The 24,728-nt window shown below is 39.4% G+C and overlaps 1 protein-coding gene across 2 annotated transcripts; it reads left to right on the forward strand.

Moving 5' to 3' along the window:
* The first annotated feature begins 1,088 nt into the window (after positions 1-1,088).
* Positions 1,089-23,748, forward strand: HSPH1 (heat shock protein family H (Hsp110) member 1). Of its 2 annotated transcripts, XM_027470001.3 has the most exons (18): positions 1,090-1,366; positions 1,616-1,673; positions 4,792-4,932; positions 6,673-6,795; positions 7,803-7,902; positions 11,090-11,223; positions 11,655-11,899; positions 12,721-12,949; positions 13,867-13,973; positions 15,318-15,451; positions 17,623-17,828; positions 18,611-18,742; positions 19,495-19,632; positions 20,056-20,181; positions 20,703-20,810; positions 20,912-21,031; positions 22,170-22,331; positions 22,885-23,748. In XM_027470001.3, the coding sequence occupies exons 1-18, from the start codon at positions 1,260-1,262 to the stop codon at positions 23,083-23,085; spliced, it is 2,571 nt and encodes an 856-aa protein (XP_027325802.2). In that variant the 5' UTR covers positions 1,090-1,259; the 3' UTR covers positions 23,086-23,748. The 2 variants fall into 2 exon arrangements, with proteins under 2 accessions (XP_038030669.1, XP_027325802.2); XM_038174741.2 differs by lacking the exon at positions 18,611-18,742 and having other exon boundaries at positions 1,089-1,366.
* The last annotated feature ends 980 nt before the right edge of the window (positions 23,749-24,728 follow it).

The raw sequence follows: 24,728 nt of genomic DNA on the forward strand, positions 1-24,728 counted from the left end.
GGGCTAAGGCTGACGGACAGATGAGCTGGTAATAAAGAGACTTGGTTTTCACCTTCATACTCTATAGAAGTACTATTCAGGGTTCAAGGATAGTACTGATTCAAGGAATTAATACATTTGTAAAGAAGACAGAAGCATTTTGAGCATATCCGCATCACCCAAGAAAAATCGGGATATTTAAGCACCTTAAATAATTTGAAGAAATTGACCTCCTTGTTGAAAATTGGAAGTGCGGTATCAGGAACATTTACTGTGTCAAGCAGGGACGGAAAACCTCATCAACAGGCACACAGGCCTTAATGTTTGGCTATTTAAGTTATAAATTACATCCTCAGCTACAGCCACAGAACAGTCTCAGTGGATTTTCAGCTATCTGCCTCCTCTAAAATAAGCAAGCATTATTTTAGGGCGCCAATTCCTTCCCATATATACCCAAGGGTGAAGGTCTGACAGAGAACTGAATGTTAAATCTGTTGTGAAGCGAAGCTTTAGGGGTAGTTTTGTACAGCATGGTGTGTAGAAAAGGAGTAGGGGCAAAATACTGGTATTTTGGGAGGTGTGGGGAGCTGGGGGTTGGCCTCTTCTCATAGATAACTGGTGATAGGACCAGAGGGAATGGCGTCAAGTTGTGCCAGGGAAGGTTCAGGTTGGCAATGAGGAGACATTTCTCCTCAGAAAGAGCAGTCAGGCACTGGGACGGGTTGCCCAGGGAGGTGGTGGAGTCACCGTCCCTGGGGGTGTTCAAGGAGAGGTTGGACGTGGTGCTTGGGGACATGGCTCAGTGGTGACACTGGTGGTAGGGGATGGTTGGACCAGATGATCTTGGAGGTCTTGTCCAACCCGAATGTTTCTGTGATTCCACATAGGGACACACGGGTCCATGAACCCCACGCAGCAGGCAGGGTCCCCGCCCCCGCCCCCGCCCCCACCCTCGGCCCGGCCGTTCCCGGCCCTCCCCCAACCCCTCCCCTTCCCGCCTGACCCCGCCCCCTCCCCCCTCGGAGCCGGCGGCGTCCGCGGTCTCCATGGCAACCGCTGACGTCACGGCTCCCCCGGCGGCGCCGATTGGCGGGCAGCGTTCGAGAAGGCGGCCGAAGGCGGAAGCGGAAGCCGCACGTGGAGCCGGCGAGCGGCCGCCGCAGCTTCTGGAAACTTCGCCGCGTTGTGGTATTTAAAGCGGCGCCGCCGCCCGCCCGCCTCCCGCCCTCTGCTCCGCGCCCGCGCAGCGCCCGCACCGCCGCCCTCACGGCGCCTCGGCCATGGCCGTGGTGGGCTTCGACCTGGGCTTCCAGAGCTGCTACATCGCCGTGGCGCGGGCCGGCGGCATCGAGACGGTGGCCAACGAGTTCAGCGACCGCTGCACGCCGTGAGTACGGGGGGGGGGGGGCATGGGGGGACATTGGGGCGCAGCGCGGGGCTCCCCTCACGGCTGGAAGGTGCTGGAAGCTTCCAGGGGGTGCCGCCGGGACGGAACGGGGCAGCTTGCCCCCCCCCCCTCCCCTCCTGCCTTCCCTCCCCTGGTTTAATAAATCCCCGCCGAAATTAGGGTGTTTTAAGGTAAAAGCCACCCCAGCAGGTCCGGGGGCCGAGTTAAGCCGCCTCTTGTTCTTTGCAGCTCCGTGGTTTCCTTTGGGTCCAAGAACAGAGCGATCGGCGTCTCGGCTAAAAACCAGGTAGGTCCTTCCCAGGCGCTCACAACTCTAAAACAGCCGCAGCAAGCTGCTCAAGTACTTCTGGGTGTAAAGAGTCCCTGCCCGGTACTTAAAACCAAGTAACTTAATTTTCATTGTCAGATCCTGCCCTCTGTGCCGTGCTGCCCTCAGAGAAATTCAGGCTGGCTTTGCTAGAACTTCACTGCTTTCTCTTTCGTTAATAGTAATGTTTTCCAACTGATCACTCTCTTTCTGACAGCTTGAGCATCATATTTCTGTTCTTAATGCCTGTATGTACTGTTCTCCTTGCATTTACAGTAAAACCTTTGAATTGCTGCATAGAGCTCCTTAAAATTATATGGAACGTGAAAGTGTTGCCTAAGGTTGCTAAAGTAATTAAGGTACCTTACTACCTTTACTTCCAATGAAAGGTGAATGCTTGCATGGTTTTTTGAAAATATAAATCATCAAGTTTTATTGGTTAAGCTGCTCTGAATGGGTTTTGAAGAAATACTGAATGCTTTCTTCATTGAAGTAATATTTTCATGTTAAAGGGAGAGCTAAATTCTCTCATGACTCAGAGTAACTAAATGTAGTGGTTAAATAAATCCTCAGGTATTGTCAAGCCCTGAACTGGAGGCTTGTTGCGTAACTACTGCTGGTAGAGACCAAGCTTGCAGCCTCTGCTGGCCTGTGCAGATCTCTCCTGTAGTAGAAGGACTGCAGTGGGTTTCCATGGAGAGAACACTAAAGGAGACTTTTTTTCCCCTGTAATATCTCACTTAATTTTGAATGGCCAATGAAATGTGAATGGCTTAAATGTTGCATCTGTGCATACCCTTCCAGTTACAGGTTAATGTTTGGAATAAAATAGTAAATATGTAACTGTTTTTTCTTTAGAGAAACTTGATTTTAGCATTGCTTTTGCTTATTTGACTGTGATTCCACTGATTCAGATTAGAAACTTAACAATTCCCTTGTATGCAAAAATAAGTTGTTACTCAAAACAGCAAGTGATGTAAATCTTACATAGATGCTCTTGAGAGTGTTTCAGTGTTCTGTTAAGTGCAGCTGAAGACTTCAAGTAAGCTGAAAGTAAAGTAGATTCTGTCTCTAGAACTGCTTTTAAAGGAATGTGCTCCCAGTGATGAATGCCTGTGAGTTCAGTTGCCTTCAGACTAACCTTTAATGTATATTAACATGTTGTCTTTGTGCTTGGTGAGCATCTATTTTTCTTGCTGTAAGTGTTCAGTCTGGCAGGTATATTGTTTCTTTTGTAAATGTGGGAGTTTCTTCACATGAGCAACTGAGAGCTACATCTTCTGTGTCTTCAAGTGTGCTAGCTACTAAAATCAAGGAGTAAGGTAGTCCCTTTCCTTCTGTTTCCTATTTAAAAGAAAAATAAGTTGTTGACTAGTGATTTCAACAGTGTGACTACATGAGAGCTTATAATACTCAGAGGTGATCTCTTTCCAACTTGAGGAGCTGCTGTTGGAATGTATTCTCTGAGAACTGGTTTCCTCTTAAATAAGTCAGATAGCACTGCAGATGAGAGCAGTATCTTAGTTAACAGACCATAATTCTCTTTCTTAATTGTGACTAAGCAGGAAGATATTGAAACATGCTACAGATCTAATGGCATACAATTACTCTAAAAATATCTAAAGATTGTTCTCTTGGAAAAGGCTGTGAGCGTAATTCTAAATTAGGCTGTAAAAGCCATCAGAGTGTTTGTGCTTCTCTGCCCACTACATAAAAATTATTTTTGCTTGCATGTTCTTCAACAATACAGCTATGAATTACGTAGCATTCAAGTACGCTGGAGTTATGGCTATACAAATAAATGAGGCCATGCCAGGAAATGGTCTTGGACACAGCAACTTAAATATTCTATTGCATTACAGTATTGGAATAGTTTCTGGCAGGATTTCAACCTGTACAAACTAGTGTTCCTCCTAGTAATTGTTGATTACTGTCGGGTGATTAGAATAAGTCAGGGACAATTTGCAGTAGGAAATTTGGGTGTGACATCTTTCTCCCCACCCACAGCTTTTTGAAGGTTTGTCTTTAATAGTACAGATATGGCTGGATTCTTTGTTAGGGAACTGCTCTGTTGGAGAACTGTCGTAGTTTCATAGCTTTCTAGTATGAGATGTAGCTTGCATTCTTTAATTCCATGATGGATTTTTTTATGCAATGGGAAATTGATACTTTTCTTTGAGGGTAGTGAAAGCTAGAAAAATGTTTATCATTTGACTTAATGCCATGCAGTCTGTTGGTGCCTGCCTAAGGCTATTCTAGAGAAGAACGCGCTTTTAGTTTCTCTCCAAAAGAACGGGTTTCATTCTACTTTGAGATCTGTGCTGTATCTCTTTTAGGACAGTCTAGCTGTCTGCTTTCTGTTCTGCATTGTATTCCTGATAAAGAATGTTTCTTTTGGTCAGTTGGTTCTGTGGGCAGCTCATGCTGTAGTTCAGTGTGTACTTTAAACTGACATTGGGACCAAAATAGTGTCTCATGCTTCTCACTGTGTCTGTGAACCGTGTCCTTTTATGGTCTGCTGTAAGAATTTAAGGGACTGCTAGGTGAATGTGATCAGGGAGCTCACCTGGTTTAAGAAGAGCTGAAGGGAAAAAAAAAAACATTGAAATGAATGAGGAGGCTGATTGTCTTGAAACTAATAATGGAATGAATAATTCTGTGTGCTTAATGTGATGGCAATTTGTGACTAGCTGGAGGTGAGCTGGCTGGGGTTGGAGTACCAGTTCACAGATGTGGCAGATGCCTGGGGACTGCAAGCATCTTCGTTTACTTGAACTGCATCTAAAGTAGATGACTAAAGAATGGGCACTATAAAATAATAATATTGCTCACCTGATTGTTTTGAGGTTTTAGAGACACTTTTATGGTATTTATAGTAAATAATATATGATGGTCTGTAAGCATGTAGCCCTCTGAGTCAGATTTTTGTAGTAATGAGTTAGTATAAAGTACCAGATACTAATTACAGGTTCTATAGAAACTGATGCGGTAAGTGAAATTTTCTTAAAATGTGTGATGCTGGGGGGTATATAGAGCAGCACTGAATGTTGCAGGCTGATGAAGAATAGATTTCTGAATGTCGTGTGTTTCCTTGCAGCAAATCACTCATGCCCACAACACAGTATCTAACTTCAAGAGGTTCCATGGCCGCGCATTTAATGATCCTTTTGTTCAAAAGGAAAAAGAGAAGTTGAGTTATGATCTAGTTCCTATGAAGAATGGTGGAGTTGGAGTAAAGGTATGTCTGTGGTATAACTCTTCTTGGTTTTATATCTACATGGGAAAGTTTACATTTCAATGCCTAGTCAGCAAAATGCAAGCTTCCTTTCATTACCCTAAAGGTTTTCTTTAACCTTTCTCTTGAAGAGGAGCTCTTGTATGAATAGCCAGCTTGATCTTTAAGTAGTGCATGTTAAGTATCAAATTAAGATTCATTTGCAAGTAATTGCTGAAATACGAGCTTCCCTGTTGGCAAATTGTACATCCAGCTCAAACATTACAGTGGAGGAACTGCTAAGATAATTACAAGGTTGTATGGCTTTACTTTGAAGTATTAACCTTTCTGTCACTCCTGTGTGGAATGCACTGTTACAGTCTAATTACATGGTTACATATTCCTTAGAAAGTAGTGTGAAACTTGATTTAGAATTGTTATAAGTGAGTGATTTCCTTTAGGACTGTCTGGTATCCTATAAGTTACTTGACTTGTAACTGGCCAGTTACAACTCAGTCTGGGTCTGAGTCTTGCTTACACTACAAGTTCAGTGGTAAAATGTCAGCTTTTCCTAGGATAGGTGCCATCTGCATTAGATTCATGTACAAAAGTGTACAAAAATAACAAAGCCTTGTAACTTCACATGTAATACTGCTTCACTAATGAAGACCCTGGCTTACTTAAGGCTGTGCATTTTGTTTGCTGCTTTCCTCTATACCTTGAACTAATGCCTCAAAACTTCAGCATAGAATCAGGCCTTGGTAATGAATAGATTGCATAAGAGATTATGCTTTAAAAGAAATGTAAGGAAGGAGAGTTGAGCTTTTCAAAAAGAGGAGGTGCCTTTTCTTACATTGATTGTGACTTGTGATGTTAATATGCATTGCAGACAGAAATTAATGTTTTCCTTTAAAGTGCATGTAGGAGTCTTTTATGTAAGTGGAAGTGTAGTGTAGTAAGAGAACAGTGCTACTTGGTATCTCTTCTTTTTTCCTCAGTCTTTGCAGAACAAATCAGTAGCTTTTTTTGCCTTTTTTTCATTCTAACTGCAAAAAATAAGTTTTAAGAACTGATTCAGTCTGTCTTACTTGTTTAGACTGGGATGTTTCTCTGCTAAAAGTGAAATGTTTTATTTTTTTCCCATTGGAATGATCTGGATGAAAGGCAAGTACTGCTTTCCAGAATCAATTGTTACGTGCTCCCTCATTTGATCATTGGCATTATTACCCAGGGGACTGATTCAGTAATATTTTTGTACTGTTCCTTTACCAAGAAATTAAACTTTTTGCCGAGCTTCATCTTAAGTTTTTAGTTGGTTCATGTGAACTGTTGAGGAGCCTCTAACAAAAGAGCTGCACAAGTCTTGAGCAGACATATACAAGTGTCAGGAGGAAAGAGCAGGTAGTTTGGGACTTTTCTGTAGTTGATAGCAGTTTTAAAAATAAATAAAAATTAATGACTTTTTACTGTCTGGCATGACATGTGACCCAGCCTTATTTGTGTTCTAGACTCAATCACTTCTAAAATCACTATAAACTCCAGTTAATTTCTTCATCTATAATATTGATGCTGTTTTCAGTGTTTTAAATCTGAAAATGTAATTATTGCTTCTGTAGACATTTAACTGGTAAATTGAATTGTAAATTGCAGTTCTATAATAAACTAATTAAGCATGTCAAGGTTAAATTATTAGTCAGCCTAGCAAAATTAATTTTTCTTCCCATTGAAATGATGGCATTACTTTTCCCTATTTCTTCTATTCAGGTCATGTACATGGATGAGGAGCATATCTTCAGTGTGGAGCAGATTTCAGCTATGTTGTTGACTAAATTGAAGGAGACTGCGGAGAGTAACCTGAAAAAGCCAGTAACAGACTGTGTTATTTCTGTAAGTAATTGTAGTGCACAGGAACATTATGTCTTTTAAACTTCAACTATTGAGGACATTTTGTTTCTATTCGTGTATACTGAAAAAGAACTCCAGATAAGTGCTTACAAAGGGATTAATCCTAACTAGCTTTAGAGCTTCTGACTTAAAGGAGTCCCAGGGCTACTTCCATATTCTAGTCCCTGAGCCAGTTCATGAACTCATTCCCTTAAGAAATGTGTGAATTTTGGGACAAAGAATGCCCCTGATCCAGGTGTTTACCCTTCTGCAACTTCATTCCATGACTAAGCACACTCAAAGACACCTTTTTATCAAAGTTTACTCTCTGGCAGATGAAATTAACTGTTTTTTTCAATTTATGACTGTACAAGAGAACTATCTCAGATCAAGAACAGTCATTCCATTCTAAAGTATAAAATGCCATCTGCCTCTGTGTTCACTGACTGAACAAATCTGTCTCCTGTTGTATCTATAAGTATTTGAATCTGTTGAGAAGAGTTTGTCTACTTGATATCTGAGAAGTTAATGTCATCTAATGATACACTCAATCTCTGAGGACATCACAGGTCACTGTCCAAAGCTGATGAGAGAGATCTGTAGCAAATTATCAATGTACTCCTTCAGAATCTTACCACTTGTCTGAAGTCATTTTGGCCAAAGCAGTTTCTCTGTATCACTTAATTGACAGATTATTCTGTCTCTATCTCCATAACACCTTGTTTTCTGTTTTGCACCAGTATTTACGGTCCTTGGTATTTGTATATAAATAATTCAATTGCTTCTTGCTCATGTATGCTCATTTAAAATAGTTGATGTTTATTTAATCTCAGCTTGACTGAGTAGAGTACTTAAAGTCTTGGTTCAGCAAACTAGTTATGTGTTAAAAATTTGCAGTGAGCCCCATTCTTGAAGATGAGGAATAGATACAATTTCTATGAATGCTTTCAGATTAACAGTGTCTCATTTTCTGGTATTACTAACTTCTCATTCTCACCTGCTTTCTTCAGGTTCCATCATTTTTCACGGATGCTGAAAGGAGGTCTGTTCTGGATGCAGCCCAGATTGTTGGATTAAACTGTCTTAGATTAATGAATGACATGACAGCTGGTAAGTATGGAAAACAGCAGTTTCTTCAAAGTGTGCCTATGGCAGCAGGTGTATGTAGTTACTCTAGGAAGCAGTGCTGGCTTTAAAAATTGGACATGAAACAAACATTCTAAACACCTCTTTCTCTTCTCTTTATTTTGCATCTTCCATCTTAATGTCTTGTGTGAAGGGGTAGAAGAGATGAAGCTTTAGTGGTGGTTATGTCCTTGAATATATACTTAGGAGTTGCTGCATGTGCCTTGTCAATTTAGTTTAGTGCCTGTATTTCCTGGAAGAAAACCTACAATGCGCAGTTATGGGTTGTAGGCACTCTTAAAAGAAATTGATTGATTAATTGTTAACACTTAACTTCCAAAGTATTTGTTGGTATAATTGTGGTTTTAAAACAAAAATTGGTAATTGATTTCCTCCTGCTAATGTGTTAAGGACTCTAAAAATGCATTGGCACAACCAAGAGCTTGTCTGGTGTTTTCTTAAAACAAATGTTCTTATTCTAAGTTTTCCTACATTCCCTGTTTGCATCTGCGGTCTACTTTTTAAATATTGTAATGATTAGCACTTGTTTCCTGATTAGTACTTCTTTCCTCCAGCACTTTGATAATCCTTAGCCCTCCTCTGGACTTGCTCTAAAACTCCATTTCCTCCTCGTGCTGGGGGCCCCAGAGCTGAACACAGGGCTCCTGGTGGGGTCTCACAAGAGCAGAGAGGGAGAGTCACCTCTTGCCCTGCTGGCCACGCTGCTTTTGATGCAGCCCAGGATATGGTAGGTCTCTGGGCTACAAGTGCACATTGCAGACTCACATTGAGCTGCTCATCAACCAATACCACAAAGTCCTATTCAGGGCTGCTTGCAGTCCACCCAGCTGTATTGGCACTTGGGCTTGTTGAACCTCATGAGGTTCTCACAAGCCCACCTCTCAGACCTGTCCAGGTCCTTCTGGATGGTGTCCTTTCCCTCTAGAGTATCGACTGTACCACACAGCTTGGTGTCACCAGTGAACCTACAGAGGGTGCAGTTGATCCCACTGTCTGTATTGCCAGTGAAGATGTAAATGGTGCTGGTCCCAATACTGACCCTTGAGGAACACCACTCATCAGTGTTCTCCACTTGGACATTGAGCTGTTGACCAGAACACTGATTGTGACCATCCAGCTGATTCCATTCTTAGTGGTCCATCCATCAAATCCACGTCTCTCCAATTTAGAAACAAGGATATCATACAGGGCAGTGTCAAATGCTTTGCACAGGTCTGGGTAGATAATGTCAGCTGCTCTTCCTCTAAGGAAGATAATTTTAAGTGTGTAAGTAATTTTTAACAGAAATTGATGGAATGGTATCTTAAAGTTTTTCTGTAATAATTTTCAGATGAGTATCTGGTAAAGCATAAGATTTCTAATAAACATAGATGCTTCGGTCAGTATGACTCTTCTGTTGAATGCAATGTGTTTGCACCTAATGAAGAGCAAATCTGACAGTATCATTACAGAAGCCATATGTGCCTGTCACATCATCTAGTCTTAGCTTAATTCTTTATATAGCAAAGAGTGCTCTAGGAAATGTGATAATGTGAATTCTTGAGCTGGGTAAGTGGGGAGCCCACATCAGGTATGCTTTTTAGTAAGGATCTTCAGAAGCTTTGCCACTGGAATGAGCAATTCACAAAAATGTAGATCTTTCATCTTAGTACCAGCAGCTTTCCTTTATTGTGCAACAAAGCATTTCTCATTTTCTTTTCCTTACCTAGTAAGGCTGAGTACTGTCCAACAGTTTCTAATATTAAGTGTTAGTCTTTGATAATATCTGTGGGGGGTGGGGTCCTTAGTTATAGTAGAGCAGAAAATAAAAAGTTTTGTGTGTTTTTCTAAAGAGACAAATTCTGCTGTGATTTATTTTCTTCATAAGATGTGACTTGGGAACAAAGGTAACTTGTTCAGCATGCTCAAAAAAAAATACAAACACTATGTTGGTCTTGTTCATTCACATTTTAATCAAATCTAGATCTCAAGGATATAACACTTGGATGTATTCCATGCAATATAGTTGGGGTTTAGTTAAGCACCTGTTCATGACCTGGCTGTGGGAGGGATTGATTGAGGGGGGGGCTAGAATTTATAGACCCCCAAGGAATCTACACAGATCAGAATGAGTGTACAAAGTGCAGGGCAACTTCACTGGACACCAGAATCCATAAGTCTCAAGCCACTGATGAATGGGAAATGAGGCTGAACTTTTTCCAAATACTCACATCAAAACCAGTAGATCCAGATTAAGGAAGTTAGTGAGCCAGTGTCCCTTCCTCCTTACACGAGAAGGTGTCAATGTGATAATAAAACATTGTTCCTCAGAGTATGTGTTCTCTGCCTTCCTTACCACCTTCGCTAATGTTCTAATTCTCTTGCCTGATAATCTGGCTAGGAGCCTGGCCTATTATCTTCAGTTTGGGGTTTCTTCTGGCTAGAAAATGTGAGAATATGCATTTACATATGCCAAAATCTGAGCCTTTCCTACATAACTGTGTAGGTGAAACTCTCTAGGCCTTTATTTTTCTTTAATTACTGCATCAGCCTCCTGCCTCGCTGTGACACTGCTATATATACAAAATGCTGCAGCAGAACTGTTACTGTTCAGTCCTTTGACTGTATCACCCTGTGTTTATATGCCACACTGGCTTCTGTTCCACACTTCTGCAGCACTTCACAACTTGTGCCTGCCTGATGCTCTGTGTAGACTGAGATTATTCCCTTTTGCAGCCTCTCCTGACCTTTCATAGCATTCTGAGACATGACCTTCATGCCTGGGAGATGCTTTTTAAATTCAAAACTGGGTTTTTCTAATTAAAACACTCTGCATCTTTGATTAGTATGAGACACTAAAAACTGAGCTGTTAGTAAACAGATCAAAGGAGATTAACCCTTCAAACAGGGTCATGGATTCTTAGTTTTGTATGCTTAAACATTTAGGGACAGAGCATACACGTGACTGAGGAAGGACTTGCTTCTTGGGTCCTATGACATCCATGTTAATGAAGTAAAGCTTTCATGTAGGAAAGACCTTGCTTAGGTGAATGCCTTTTTTTTTTTTTTCTCCTGGCTGCTCTTTATTCTGTAGCTTAATGTTTGCAGGGATGTGATGGCATTCAGTTGGAGACTAACCAGAGGTTACATTGATAACCTTTTTTTTTTGCAGTGGCTCTGAATTATGGGATTTATAAACAAGACCTTCCAGCACCTGAAGAGAAGCCACGAATAGTTGTGTTTGTTGATATGGGACATTCTGCATTTCAAGTATCAGCCTGTGCATTCAACAAGAGTAAACTAAAGGTAGTAAGATTAAATGATGAAAGACTTTGAGACAGTAGAATCAGCTGTATAAACCTGTTTTTAAAATTCTGAAATAATTCTTGCATTTGAGGTGCAAAGATTTTATCAGTATTCTTCATTAGGATGACTTTAAATGGAGGCTGTAAATTGCTCAGTAATACACCGATGTGAGATATGTAGTGTAATTACTACCTCTTAAACTAAGTGGATGGATTAAAATTGTGAATACTTAGGATTGTCACCTACTGAGGTTTACTTTCCCTGTAAAATTGAAAAGCAGTTTTTTAGATGTGGTTATATAAATACTTAAGCCGAACACAGGCTGACTTGCCCCTTACCTTTTTCAAAACAAATGCTTGCTGGTATTGGAAGACTGCTGTTCTATTTGATTTCTGTTGAGTATTAGACTAAATTGTGTTCTTTCAAACCAGGTACTTGGCACAGCGTTTGACCCTTTCCTAGGTGGAAGGAACTTTGATGCAAAGTTGGTAGATTACTTTTGTGCAGAAATAAAAACGAAGTACAAACTAGATCCAAAATCGAAAGTTCGAGCTCTTCTTCGTCTGTATCAGGAGTGTGAGAAGCTGAAGAAACTGATGAGTTCTAATAGCACAGACATTCCCCTAAACATTGAGTGCTTCATGAATGATACTGATGTATCTGGAAAAATGAACAGGTGAGCTCTATAGAAGATGGTTAGGTTGTTGTTTGAGTTTCTAAGTGTTAAAGTAGCTAAGCTCTGATAGCTGAGCACTATGCTTCAGCCTTTGTTTTCAGTGTGATAATACGTGCGTAAGAAGCTTGTTCTTCCTGTAAAATGGCACACTTTTAAAACCATGCATTGATGCATGCAAACCAGGGCGGGGGGTTGGTTATTTAGGTCTGCAGTATATTTTAGGTAACCTAAATCCCATACTTCTCTTAAGATAGAAACAATTCAAGTTCTCCTTTTTTTTTCTGCTTTTACTGAACTGTGGATATTGGGAGAGAAATGGAGGACAGAAATGGCACTTCTGGGGGTGACTCAATTATGCCCAGAGTGTAAATAGTCTTTCCCTGTGCATCTCTCCTGCATGCACTCACAGGCACAACTTCATTTGTAGTCACTGCACTACTAATCTTCTAACTGCTGTCAAGTGAGTGTTTTGTTCTCCAGTATTTACGAAACAGATTTTCTTTGTAAAGGAAGTATGAGTGTTTTCTGCACTCTTATCTGTAACCTCTGCTTAGAGGCAAACATACAGTGCCTGCCCAAACAATACCTTCATCTTACTATGTTAGCTACATTGATAGCAGCATAGGAAAATCTGTAAGCAGCTGTTCTTGTACTGCCTTGTTGCTGGCTGTCACTTCAGCCTGTTCACAGGGGCTTAGCTTTTTCAAGTCTTTCTGTAGAGTAGTTAATAAACCTGATCAGAAATCAAAATCAGTTTAGAAACAAATACCAGAAAATCTTAAGGGGAGGGGACAGTCATGGTGTGGCATTTCTTTTCTTAGGTCTCAGTTTGAAGAATTGTGTGCTGACCTGCTGCAAAGGATAGAGATGCCTCTGCTTTCATTAATGGAACAAACACAGCTGAAAGTGGAAGATGTGACTGCTGTAGAGATTGTGGGAGGAGCAACGCGCATTCCTGCTGTCAAAGAGAGGATTGCTAAATTCTTTGGCAAAGATGTCAGTACAACACTGAATGCAGATGAAGCCATAGCTAGAGGCTGTGCTCTGCAGGTATGGTACCGGCAGCATGTGAGAAACTGAAAAGTTAAATTTCCTGAGAGTGCTGTCTGAAGAGGTGGCCAAGCACTTGGAGAAATGGTTAAGTGTGCATACATTGCTCACTGAGTCTTTTAATGGGACTATGCTGTTAAAGAATTCAGAGTACTCTTCTGTGGTGCAACAGCTTATTTAAAGTACTGATGCTGGGTGTATTCTATAAGCAGCCTGCTCTTCTCTTCAGATGAAGGGGCCTAGGAATCTTTTCTAATGAGTGGAATTTAAGAGTCACTGTCAAGCTGAGATGCTTTTATCAATGAAGCGTACGAGATCTATGTAGAACCTAGAACATTGCAGCTCTGCATTTTCTGGTATCAAGCTTTCTGTCAGTGCAAAACTGACTTTTATTCTATTTTCCCTGTCACCTCCAAATTATTTTTATACATTCTAATCAATGAGCTATATTTTACAGGCAAATCACTCATTGTCTTCCTTCCCTGCTTTATTCATTCCCTTATTTCGATTCTTTCTCTGACTTGTTTCTTTACCCCATCTCACTAATTGCTTTCCATCACTAGCAATCAGTTGTCTGCAGGGAAGTAGAACCTGTAAAATACATGCCTAATGTTTTTTTAATTTTAGACCTAAGTAAAGCAGCACTTCCATTCTTTACAGTCCTGTCATTCCTTTAGACTGCTACCTTTTTCACAAGCTGCAATAAGAATAACGTTGAAAGTGTTGCTTACTCAAAAATATGAACATACATGTATATCTGTGTTCTCTTACAAGACTACTGAAATCAAGCAACTCACCTAGCTCTGTTCTAGTGAAGTCACCACAGTTCTCTTTTTTGTCTTTAAATACGTTAAAATGTTGGGGGCAGGAGCTAGAGCAATTAACCAAGTGTAATGTAATGCATCTCTTTCTTTTAGTGTGCAATTCTTTCTCCAGCTTTTAAAGTGAGAGAATTCTCTGTGACAGATGCTACACCATTCCCAATATCTCTGTTGTGGAACACAGAAGCAGAGGACACTGAAGGGTAGGTAGCTCAAACTACAGTTCTGTGAAACTTCTAGCCTTTGCATTTAAAGGATAATTTTTTTCGGTTGCATTTAAACTAGGTTCTTGGCACTCTGATGCAGAAAGCCTTGTACATCATACACCACAGATCGTTCACGGTGGAGATTCTGTTGTATAGGCACGAGTTAAAGTTTTAGCCGTAACTACCCTCATACATTAAAGATTAAAAAAAAAAAAAACTTGAACCGACAAGCAATATACTCTCACATTACCTGTATTTGTCAGGTTTTGAAATATAAAATGAACTACAAAAACTGTTGTATACTGATACCATTTTTCTTCATGGCTTTTTTATCCAAGGTGTTCCTAACATCTATCAAGATTCTGGTTTCTGTAGTAATACTATGCACTATGAACATTGTGAGCTTAAGTGGATACTATTTGGCTAGAAACAGAAGCAAAAGTTTAACTCCTCGGGTTTCATAAGACAAATTTCTTGGAATTGCCATGTTTGAAACTCTGACCTACGTTATTAACTGTGCTGTGCCTGTGGGAAATACATCTTGCTGTCTAAAATGTTGGAAGTGCTGAGGTTAACTTCTAGGGAGCTTAAAGTACTAGAGTAGCTGTTCATATTCTTTTTTGCCTTTTTTCCTTCAAGTTCTCTGTAACTCGGCTTTCTCTTTTGTATTTCTTGTGAAAATGCAGAATTTAATGTTTCTTCTGTCACAGGCTTCCGAGAGCAAACTCTGGATTCCCATTCTAGGTGGAGCTCTTGTTTTCTCACACTTCGGTTGTTAGATGAGATGCTTTCATAGGAGATTTAAAAAACGTTTGGAAATCAGAATCAGGCAGGCATAATGGCAGACAGAACCTAGAAGAAGAACATAAAATAAAGCTAGTTGTCTTTCTGTCATATCAGGGAATGAATAATAATCTGGTGTCAGTGTTCTCAAATGAGCCATAGAAGCTGAGTGAGTAAGGAATTAATGGGACTATAATTAGCCTTTTGAGACTTAAGTGAGGAACAGTGCAAATTGTGGTTTAAATTATGCTATTCCAAACTCAGTGTCTTTGGAGGAAACAAATTTTGGAGGACTGCTGCTAAACTGCCACCTACGTCTAAAACTTCTTAAACTTACTTGCTTCTGAGACTCAAAATTAGCAGAACAGGGTACTACCTGATTGCAATACACAACAGTATTTTATTTTCCTTGCAGTACAGTAGAGGAGTATCTTGGAGTTGTTCAGAAGGGTAAATGTGTCAAAGCATAGTGGTGTTTTTAAAAGAGTTCTGATGCTAAATTAAGCTCTTTCAGCTCAAAGATCATGCTAAAAGTGATTTTTTTTTCCCTAATCATAGGGTTCACGAAGTGTTCAGCAGAAATCATGCAGCACCTTTCTCCAAAGTTCTTACCTTCTACAGGAAAGGTCCATTTGAGCTAGAAGCATTTTATTCTGATCCTATTGGAGTCCCGTATCCAGAGACAAAAATTGGTAAGTAACTGTCTTGGAAGTGTTGCTGTCTTAAGTTGTTTGATAGCAATGTTGGTCTTGAATCAGCTCTGTAGTAATGGCGTGCTGTGTTGCAGTAAAGCTGTGTGATGTATATATTTAGATTTTGGTCTCTTGAGGACTCAGTTACCAACTGTCCTGTTCCATAGGTAACCAAATTTGGATTTTGTCTGGCTTCAAAAGTTGCTTCCTTCCTATAGTGAACTGAAGGGGAACTGTAACAGAATGCTCATGACTAGAATGCGAATTGCAAGATCTCTTCTGCTAAAGCAATCTAGGAACACTTGAAAAATACCTCCTGTATGTAGAGAACTTAAACGTGTGTTACACAGGAGCAGTGAATATATCTTGTTACTGGATGTTGCATTTTTTCTGTTCTTTCTGGGTGTGACGTAAGTCTACTTTGCTTAAAACTTACTGAGTGCTAAACAGTAGGAACTGCAAGACGAAGGCATTGATTTGAATTCTATTGGTAACGTGAGCAGTCTTTGATCCTTTTTGACAAATTACAACACTGACAGTGTTGACAGGTATGAGGAGTTTATAATTCAGTGAGAAAAATATTTTTTTGGTAAAGATAGGTCAGTTAAATGCTTGCTCTAGAGTTTTAAGCATGCAATTGGATGTTGCATTTTTGCACATTAAAATTAAGCTAGAAATTTTTTAATTGTCAAGTAATTGCTTGGTTTTGTTAGAAAGTTCAGTGGTTACTTCTCTTCAGTATTTCAGGCTGGTAGAAACAATGACAAAACTCAATAAAATAACTTACATCTGAGCTATTGATTGGTTAGGTATTTCATAATATAGCTGTTCAGTTTGATAACAAACTGAATAACTGTTAATAACAAACTTACAGTTTCACCAGAATCATAGTGCTAAAGATGAACTTTGTAAATCTTTATGGTTGGGGGAATGCACAGGGCAGAAACATCAGTCTGATTTACCAATACTTCACCTACTACCTAATTACTACAAAGTCACCTATAATTTTCAGTCACCTGTAACTTCCCCAGCAGGAAAAATTAGTTATTTTCCCTACACTGAACCAACTTCTCTGGTTGGCTCACTGAGAGCATAAAGTTCAAACACTGTCTTAGAAGCCAGTTCAATATTTTGTAGTTCCAGAAATGACAGACTTCCTTTCATGTTAGCTATTCCTGTAAAGACTAGTAGTGGGATTTCAACTTATATGGATTTAACAAATGAGATGTTTAACTCCTCTATTGCAACTGAGCATGGATTTTGAAAATCAGATTGGTTTTAGCTTATTCACCAATTAATTTTGCTCAGAACAGAGTCAGTTGCCCTAATGGGTGAGTCAGTAGGTCTGATGAGACTACTAAAAGAGGACAGGTCACAACTGCAGCGTTATTGGATTTACAAGAGAGGGGATTACATTCTTTGGTCTGTAAAGTAAGCTAATAAAAGCTTGTATGCATAAGGATCAGATCTGCTGATGAGGAAATCGTGCATGTGTATATCCAGCCAGTGAGGATATCAGTAAAGCATCATCTCAGGTCACTGTTCTTGTGATATACATATAATAGGAAGGAAAAACAAGTCTGTTCTTTTGAGTGTCAGATCTTGCTTTTTGTATATTGTTAAGCTAGCTGTCTGCTTCTTACTTCAAAATGTCAAATGTTGCAGGAGACAAAACAATTTCACTTTTCACTTAGAGTAAAAGATCATGAGACTTATATGGATGAAAAGCTAAAAATTTTTAATTAATTATACTTCTAGAAATACTGTTATATCTTGTTGTAGGTCAACATACCGCAACACTGGCATTAGATTAAATCTTTCTAGCTTTTGTTCATCCCATGGTAGCATCACACGTAACACAAGCAAGGGGAGCAAGCTTTTACTTTCCGTATTTATTCCATATTTCTGTATAACTAGTGACAGGAGAACCTACCCTAGGTGATGACAATGTTATGCCTTTGTATTTGGAAGGTAAAACCGATGGAACAATACTGTTTTTTGTTTTATATTTCATAGTACTCATTTCATTTGGGGACCATGAGATTAGCACAGGTATTAGTGGTGTGGTCAAATATTTTTTGTCTTTCTGTGGAAGAGGGAAGTATTTTTCTAGCTCTGTAATGTTACCTATTTTGTTCCACTGTGTGAATTCTGATTCTTTTGATTTCTAGGTAGGTATGTTATCCAGAATGTGGCAGCCCAGAAAGATGGAGAGAAGTCAAAAGTCAAAGTGAAAGTCCGTGTCAATACTCACGGCATTTTCAGTGTGTCCACTGCATCCATGGTAGAACCAGTTAAAAGTGAAGATAGTGAGGATGTTGGTGTTGAGACTGAAGTGGAAACCCAGGACCAGAGGCCTGCTGAAAATTCAAATGATGTGAGTTAACCCTTTCTTGTGTGTGAATATCCTTGCTGATGAAAACGTGTCCTGCTGCTACATACTTGGGAAGAGGAAAAAAAATCTAAGGATGCAAAATGAGGCTAATTTTGAGATGTGCATAGCTGTTAGAAAAAAACATTTATAAGAAAAGGAGAAAATCACTACCATCTTGAAAATGATGTGGATTTTAAATTCACTTTTCAGGGAAAATGCCGAATGGCAGGAAGCAGGTTGCTTGAGGGTGGGGTTGCTTTACAGCTGATACAGTTATCGGAATGTTCCAGATAGGAAAACTTGGTTTGGGTTGTTAGTCATCCGTGTTCTCTGTGTCAAAAGGATTTGCGCGTAATCCTCTGTATTAGTGAAGTTTTGGAACTTCTCATGGAAGGGAAAATTGGACCATTTTTTACAGCATTGATGGGAAGGGGAACAGTGGGGAATAATGTGGTGGACTTGATGCTTTAATATTTTTCTGAGGGGGGAAGAAACCTTAAGCTATGACTCAATAAATTAAAAGCCACTTTTAAAAAGAAAGTGGTAGAATGCACACACACGCAAGTATTGTACTGCCAGGGTGGTACTGGTAGGTAGCATTTTCACCAGGTCCTTCTTATCTTATTCCTAGTCTGTATCAGTTAAAGCGTGTGTGTCTGCGTGTGCACAGAATGTTTTCTAGGGCACTTGGTATAGTATGTGCATCAGAAGTGGTGCCCTGTAACTTTGATTAAATTCAAGTGCACATGCCTTCTACATCCTTTGTGCCTGGGCTTTCATTTCAGAAAAATATCCAGCAAGAGAACAGTGAGGCTGGAACACAGTCCCAGGTACAAACTGATGGTCAGCAAACGTCACAGTCTCCCCCTTCATCAGAACCTCCCTCTGAAGAAAACAAAACCCCAGATGTCAAGAAAGTGAGTGACCCTTTAACTCTGTTGAAAATGTTATACTGTATAATGGTGGCATTTAAAATTGTAATATTCCAGGAAAAAAGTAAGGAACTTGGTACTCAAAACCTTTTTTCACTTTTAAACCTTTTAGTAATTATGAAAAATAATCTGTATATCTTGTGATGATTTTTCATAAAGAGTTTGCAAAAGAAATCCTGCAAGAAGTAAGTCCCTCTCTACCACTTCCCTGTCTTTATGCAGTCTTCTGTAGCTAATTTGGTTGAGGTGCAGACACTTCAATTTAACAGCTGTTAAGAGGCCAACTTACTAGGTGTGCTGAGAGAAGCTTGAATTAAGAACTCATAAACCGAAGGGGAGATAATCAATGTGAAAAACATGTGCCTGCATGATATTGCTAGTAGTTTCCTTTCATCTGTGTAAGATGAAAAATGTTTTTGGATTAAAATCTTGCTGCTGTCAGCACCACTAGTGAAGTGTTAAGCTATAGAGGGGTACTTCTGGAAAAACCTGCAAATAGATGATATATCCGGGAAATGTCCTTGCTGTTGTTCAGTACTTGCTGTGAAATAGACTGGAAAGAGGCTAGGATGAGAGGTGGGCTGCCTGAAGGGAAAGTGCCTTGCAAGTATATTTTGAAGATCCTCAAAGAAGACAAAATCTCTGCATGTTCTTCCATGAATGTTTCTATCATCATCCTGTTAATTCATCAGAAGGAAGTCAGGAATATTATCTTATTTTTCTTCTCTCCAACTCAGACAAATGAGAAGAAAGGTGATCAGCCTCCAGAAGCTAAAAAACCCAAGATAAAGGTGAAGAATGTGGAACTGCCTATTGAAGCTAATTTGGTTTGGCAGTTAGGAAAAGATCTTCTCAATATGTATATTGAAACAGAGGTGAGTTAGTGGGGCTTAGACTGTTTTCTTGTTTGCAGCTATTAACCACTTGTCTGCTCTTCAAGGCGCAATGTCTGATACTTTACTGTAACCCTAGAGGGTAAACTCAGCTAACTTAAAGTGAGCTAATAACTGTCTAACTTTAGCACAACTGAGAAATCTTAACAAAAGATTGTTGTTTATAACGATAGTTTCAGAGCACTGGTGCATGGAATGAAATCAGAGATTGGTTCAAGCTATTGTAACCTAGAAAAGGACATTACATTTCTTCAGGTGAGTCTACTTGGTAGTTAAGAGAATTCCAGAAGCTAATGTGAGCTAAGGTCTGTGGGAGATTTGAGTGTTTTACACCACCCGTGCTTGTTAGAAAGCTATTTGAATATAGGTATTTTTTAATTAAATTTTTTTTCTGTGATTGCACAGGGTAAGATGATTATGCAAGACAAGCTGGAAAAAGAGAGAAATGATGCGAAGAATGCAGTGGAGGAATATGTGTATGAGTTCAGGGACAAATTGTCTGGACCATATGAGAAGTTTGTTTGTGAAAAGGTAGGTTATAGTTTCAGCACCTTCTCTGTAAATACTGACATTAAATATCTATTCTGTACTCCTTGGTCAAGCTTTATCACCCACCTGTCATGGAAATAGCTGGAAATCTTAATTCCATTGAATAATGCTGGGGCTGATCCAGAATTAGGGTCAGGCTTAGCAAATAGTGTGTATCCCTAACAACTTCGCTCCCTTTGCAACAGAACTTATTTTGCTTCCAAGTAAAGTTGTTGACTAGTAAGGGAAGCTGTGTTGTATTCACAGGCAAAACCATGAATTAAAACCGCAGCCCAATCGTTGGCCTAGCCCAAGGCAAGTGGCTATAGATGCTGCCTATGTTGCAGGCGTGTGTTCTCAGTTCAGAAGCTGCTGTGGTTTATTGGACTTAATCAGACAAAAGAAATGTTTATGTAGGAGGCCAATAATTGTTTATATTTACCAGTATACTGTTCCTACAAGACTAGCATAGCCAATTGGTGCCTATTTTGGTGTTTGATATGTTGATTTATATTGACACACAGGATCTTCAAAGCTTCTCTGCGCTCCTAACAGAGACAGAAGGCTGGCTGTATGAAGAGGGCGAGGATGAAGCTAAGCAGGTGTATGTAGACAAACTAGAGGATTTAAAGGTAGGTCTGTTACTATGCCCAAAGTGAAAAGCAAAGTTTCCAAAATACCACTGTAAACAATGTTGATGAAATACGTAATGCATGGGAATTGTTTTTTCTAGAAATTAGGTACCCCAATTGAAATGCGCTATCAAGAAGCAGAGGAACGACCGAAGGTGTTAGAAGAACTGGGACACAGGCTCCAGTATTATGCCACAATAGCTGGGGAATTCAGGAATAAGGTATGTGGCCTTGAAGTACCTTCCTTTTACCACATAGGGTCTCACTGAGGCCCACCAGCTGGCAGAGGTTTCACATTCTCTCAGATTAGCTGCAGTCTGGTTTTGTAAGTCACAAATTTAACACTATAAATGTTTCTTAGTACTCAACAAAACCTTGCGCAGTGCGTCATTTTCAGTTGCTTGATGCTTCTCAATGTTTTCAGGCCAAAAAGTACATTCTTAAAAGAGGAAGAGGGATTAGACTGGTCTGATTCTTGACCTTTTAAAGGCTAATTTGATTTCTTCAGAGCTGTGTTCTTCTTTCCATTCTATTGGAAACAAGAATGGGTATGGTACTGTGCTGAGAAGCATTAGTATAAAAGCTACCTGGGAGGAACTAAAACATGGAACTAAGACATCGTGCATATTTATGTACACATTTCTTTTGCCACTGGTATTTGAAGATACTTTCTTGAGAAGCGTGCCTGCCTCTGAAAAATTTAGTGCTCAGGTTTTAATGGGGCAGTCCACAACACCCAAAATAACTTTGAGATTTGCAACAAATAATTCTGTATTCACAGCTATAATTGCAAAATTAGCATTAAGTTAAATTATTCAGTAGTTTTATAGTCTTGAAATTAATATTAATGAATACAGTACGTTTAAGTACATCAAATCCATCTTTTGAATTCCCAGCAAAAGTCATGGGTGATGCTGCAGAATAGGTCTAGTGCCCTGGTATCAGTTAATTGTGTGACTGTTTCTGGGGCTCAGAGTTGAACAACTCTGTAACCCTTTCTACGTACAGCAGAGTGGCATGTTCTTAACTGCTGGGGGTCTGTGTAAGATACTCAAGAAGGGAAGGAGGGTGTACTTAGCAAGAAGTGCTAAGAATGTTGTGTTATTTTATTGGGCAACTTCTTTACGGCAAATACAGACTTCAAAGAAGTTGCTCTGTGAACTAACTTTCATATTTGAATATTGAACAAAGGAAACTTTATTTTTGTCTGTACTTCTTGTCTCATGTAACATATCTAACTTGCTGATGACTTTTTTTTGAAAATCAATGAAGATAATCGGTAAATAACTGGGATATTCTTGTAACTTGATGCCACTGAACTTGACATTATTAACTAATAAAAAATGTGTACCTTTGCAGGATGAAAAATACATCCATATTGATGAAATGGAAATGATGAAAGTAGAGAAGTGCGTTAGCGAGGTGGTAGAGTGGATGAACAATGCTGTGAGCGCACAGGCTAAGAAGAGCTTAGATCAGGATCCAGCTGTGCGTTCAAGTGAAATTAAGGCAAAGCTACAAGTAAGTACCATAAAAAACTAACTTTAGAGGCCGTTTCTAAAGATAGGCTAGCATAAAAAGCTAGGCTGATCTCTTGCCTCTTCCCTCCACCCCTTCCTTTCTTATTTCACCTGACTGCTCCAGTATTCTTAAAGGGTACTTGGAAGTGTGGACAAACTGAGATTGAGTAGAAAGTAGAGGAACTGTGCCATACTGTTAATAATTCTGTGGAGCTATTGGCATTGTGTCTTTCAGTCACCTTAAAAACCCAGATTGTTTTTCAGAATGGCTGAAAGGTACAAAATCTTTTCTTTAAAAAAAAAAAAAAAAAAAAACAAGAAAGAAAACAATCACATGTGATATTGAAAATTTTAAGTGAAGAACTTTGCCCACTGAACTTTGAGAAGTAAATCTTATTTTATTTCAGGGTACAATATATACTTGTCAGTTTGTAGTTGGGAAACAAATAAGCAAGTTTTAAAACAGCCTTTTAGGCACAGGATTCTTCACACTAGTGAAGCTGATGTGTCCTTAATGCATATTTTGAGCACACTTTTTCCTCTTACTCTTTCAGGAGTTGAACAATGTCTGTGAGCCTATTGTGACCCAACCAAAACCAAAAGTTGACTCTCCTAAGGAGGAAAACCCCTTGAATGAACGGAGCGATTATAAAACTGAAGACATGGGGGAAGACGACAAAAATTCAGAAATGCCTCAACAAAATGGCGAATGTCATCCAAGTGATCAAAGCACTGTTAACATGGACTTGGACTAAACCACAGCACTTGCAGCAAGTTATTTCATCCCATGACAGAAGATATTTTTGCTGTCGTATGTGATTGGGGGGGTGGGAATGCATTGTTTTGGGAACTATTTATATTTTTTCTTAACTTGTCTGGAATATGTTGTGTTATGGGAGGAAAGAATAGTAATAGTGTTGGTCATGACTATCCTAAAAGGAAAATTGCCTTGGTAACTTTCAGATTCCTGTGGAATTGTGAGTTCATACTAAGCTTCTGTGCAGTATTTAACCATTTGCATCACTAAAGATGAAAAGAAGCCCTTGCTCTGAAATATACTGCTCCTTCAAAAGGTTGTAATCGAAACCTTCGTAGGCATTTGTAGATGCCAAGGTAGTTTTCTTTCATCTGGACATCTGATTGGGTATGTCAATAAAAAGCCAGTGTCTGTCCCGTTCATAAGGACTTTCCAGAATAAATTCTTCTGTTCTAAGGCTTTTGGTTATTGCAGTTCAAAGCATTTATCAGACAATAAGATGGTGAAATGTGTTAGTAGCATGCAGAAACGCTTACGTTTCGTCTCTTGCTAAACAATACATTTTTCATGTGGGGTATATAAAATGAAGGAAATGCTAATTCTGTTAGTGTTATTGTGAAGCTTTTTAATGAGCTTTAAAATAAAGTTCATTTTACTGGTATCTCCTGACTTTTTTTTTTTATTTTTGGTACTTCTGGTGTAAGCATTGACCTTCCTGCTGTTGGCAACAGATAAACAAGGCTGGTTTGTTCTTCCACAAGATTAAAAAAAAAAAAAAAAAAAAACAAACCCTCAACATTTAGCATAGAGATAGAAGGGACATAGTTTAGTCATGGGACTCAGCAGGTCATCTTGACAGTTGGACTTGATCTTTAAAGGTCATTTTCAACCTAAATGATTTTGTCTTAGAAGAAAGTTGTGCAGTGAGTTCAAAGCATTAAGTTATAAATGTACAAAATCCTGTACCCTGGAGACAAGGATCTGCAGTTCAGAATAAGATGCTAAAAATGGCTAAATACTTAAACTAGGCTCTAGTTTTAAGTATTTTGCTCTGCATTTTTGTTGCAGACTAAACTGAAAAATTTTACATTTTTTCATCCCATTCTGAGTAAATGGCTCTGGTTAGACTGTGATAGCAATTTAAAAAATTAAGAATTCCTCTAAAATCTGTCTGAAGGAGCTTAGTTTTTAGGTATGTGTAGCAGAGGATGCTGAAAAAAAGATCACTTGTGTTCTGAGAGATCCATCAAACTACAGTATGGAGTTAGGCACCTGAAGCCAGGAGGGAAGAATTTTTCTTCTTGGAAGCATATTCCAAAAGGTGTCATCTCTGCTGATGCCTTAGAGCATAGAGTCCATGTGTAACTATGTGACACTGGATGCTGGAAGAAGCTATGGAAGTCCCATCAGATTTCAAAATCCTGTTTGAAGTGTAGAAGGTGGAGTACTTAGACACCAGTGTAATGGCAGCATCAAGGGTTAACAGATGACTGTGTGCTGGTTTATTACTTGCTGAACTGGAAAGTGTTGCTCTGGCACTATAAAACACACCAGAACTTACACTGCAAAATCAGTAGGATGCTGTAGCAGGAAACAGCCTGATCAGAGAAAGGCTTTGTGGGGACACTTTATTTTAAGTAG

This window comes from Anas platyrhynchos, chromosome 1 (assembly GCF_047663525.1).
Source record: "Anas platyrhynchos isolate ZD024472 breed Pekin duck chromosome 1, IASCAAS_PekinDuck_T2T, whole genome shotgun sequence".
In the NCBI taxonomy this organism is placed as follows: Eukaryota; Metazoa; Chordata; class Aves; order Anseriformes; family Anatidae; genus Anas; species Anas platyrhynchos.

What these genes read in the sequence shown, in the direction of transcription:
- HSPH1 (XM_027470001.3), top strand. Translation starts at nt 1,260, where the DNA reads ATGGCCGTGGTGGGCTTCGACCTGGGCTTCCAGAGCTGCTACATCGCC. An exon ending in CTGCTGAAAATTCAAATGAT is followed by an intron (nt 17,829 to 18,610) that starts GTGAGTTAACCC and finishes CTTTCATTTCAG; the next exon opens with AAAAATATCCAGCAAGAGAA. An exon ending in AAATTAAGGCAAAGCTACAA is followed by an intron (nt 22,332 to 22,884) that starts GTAAGTACCATA and finishes TTACTCTTTCAG; the next exon opens with GAGTTGAACAATGTCTGTGA.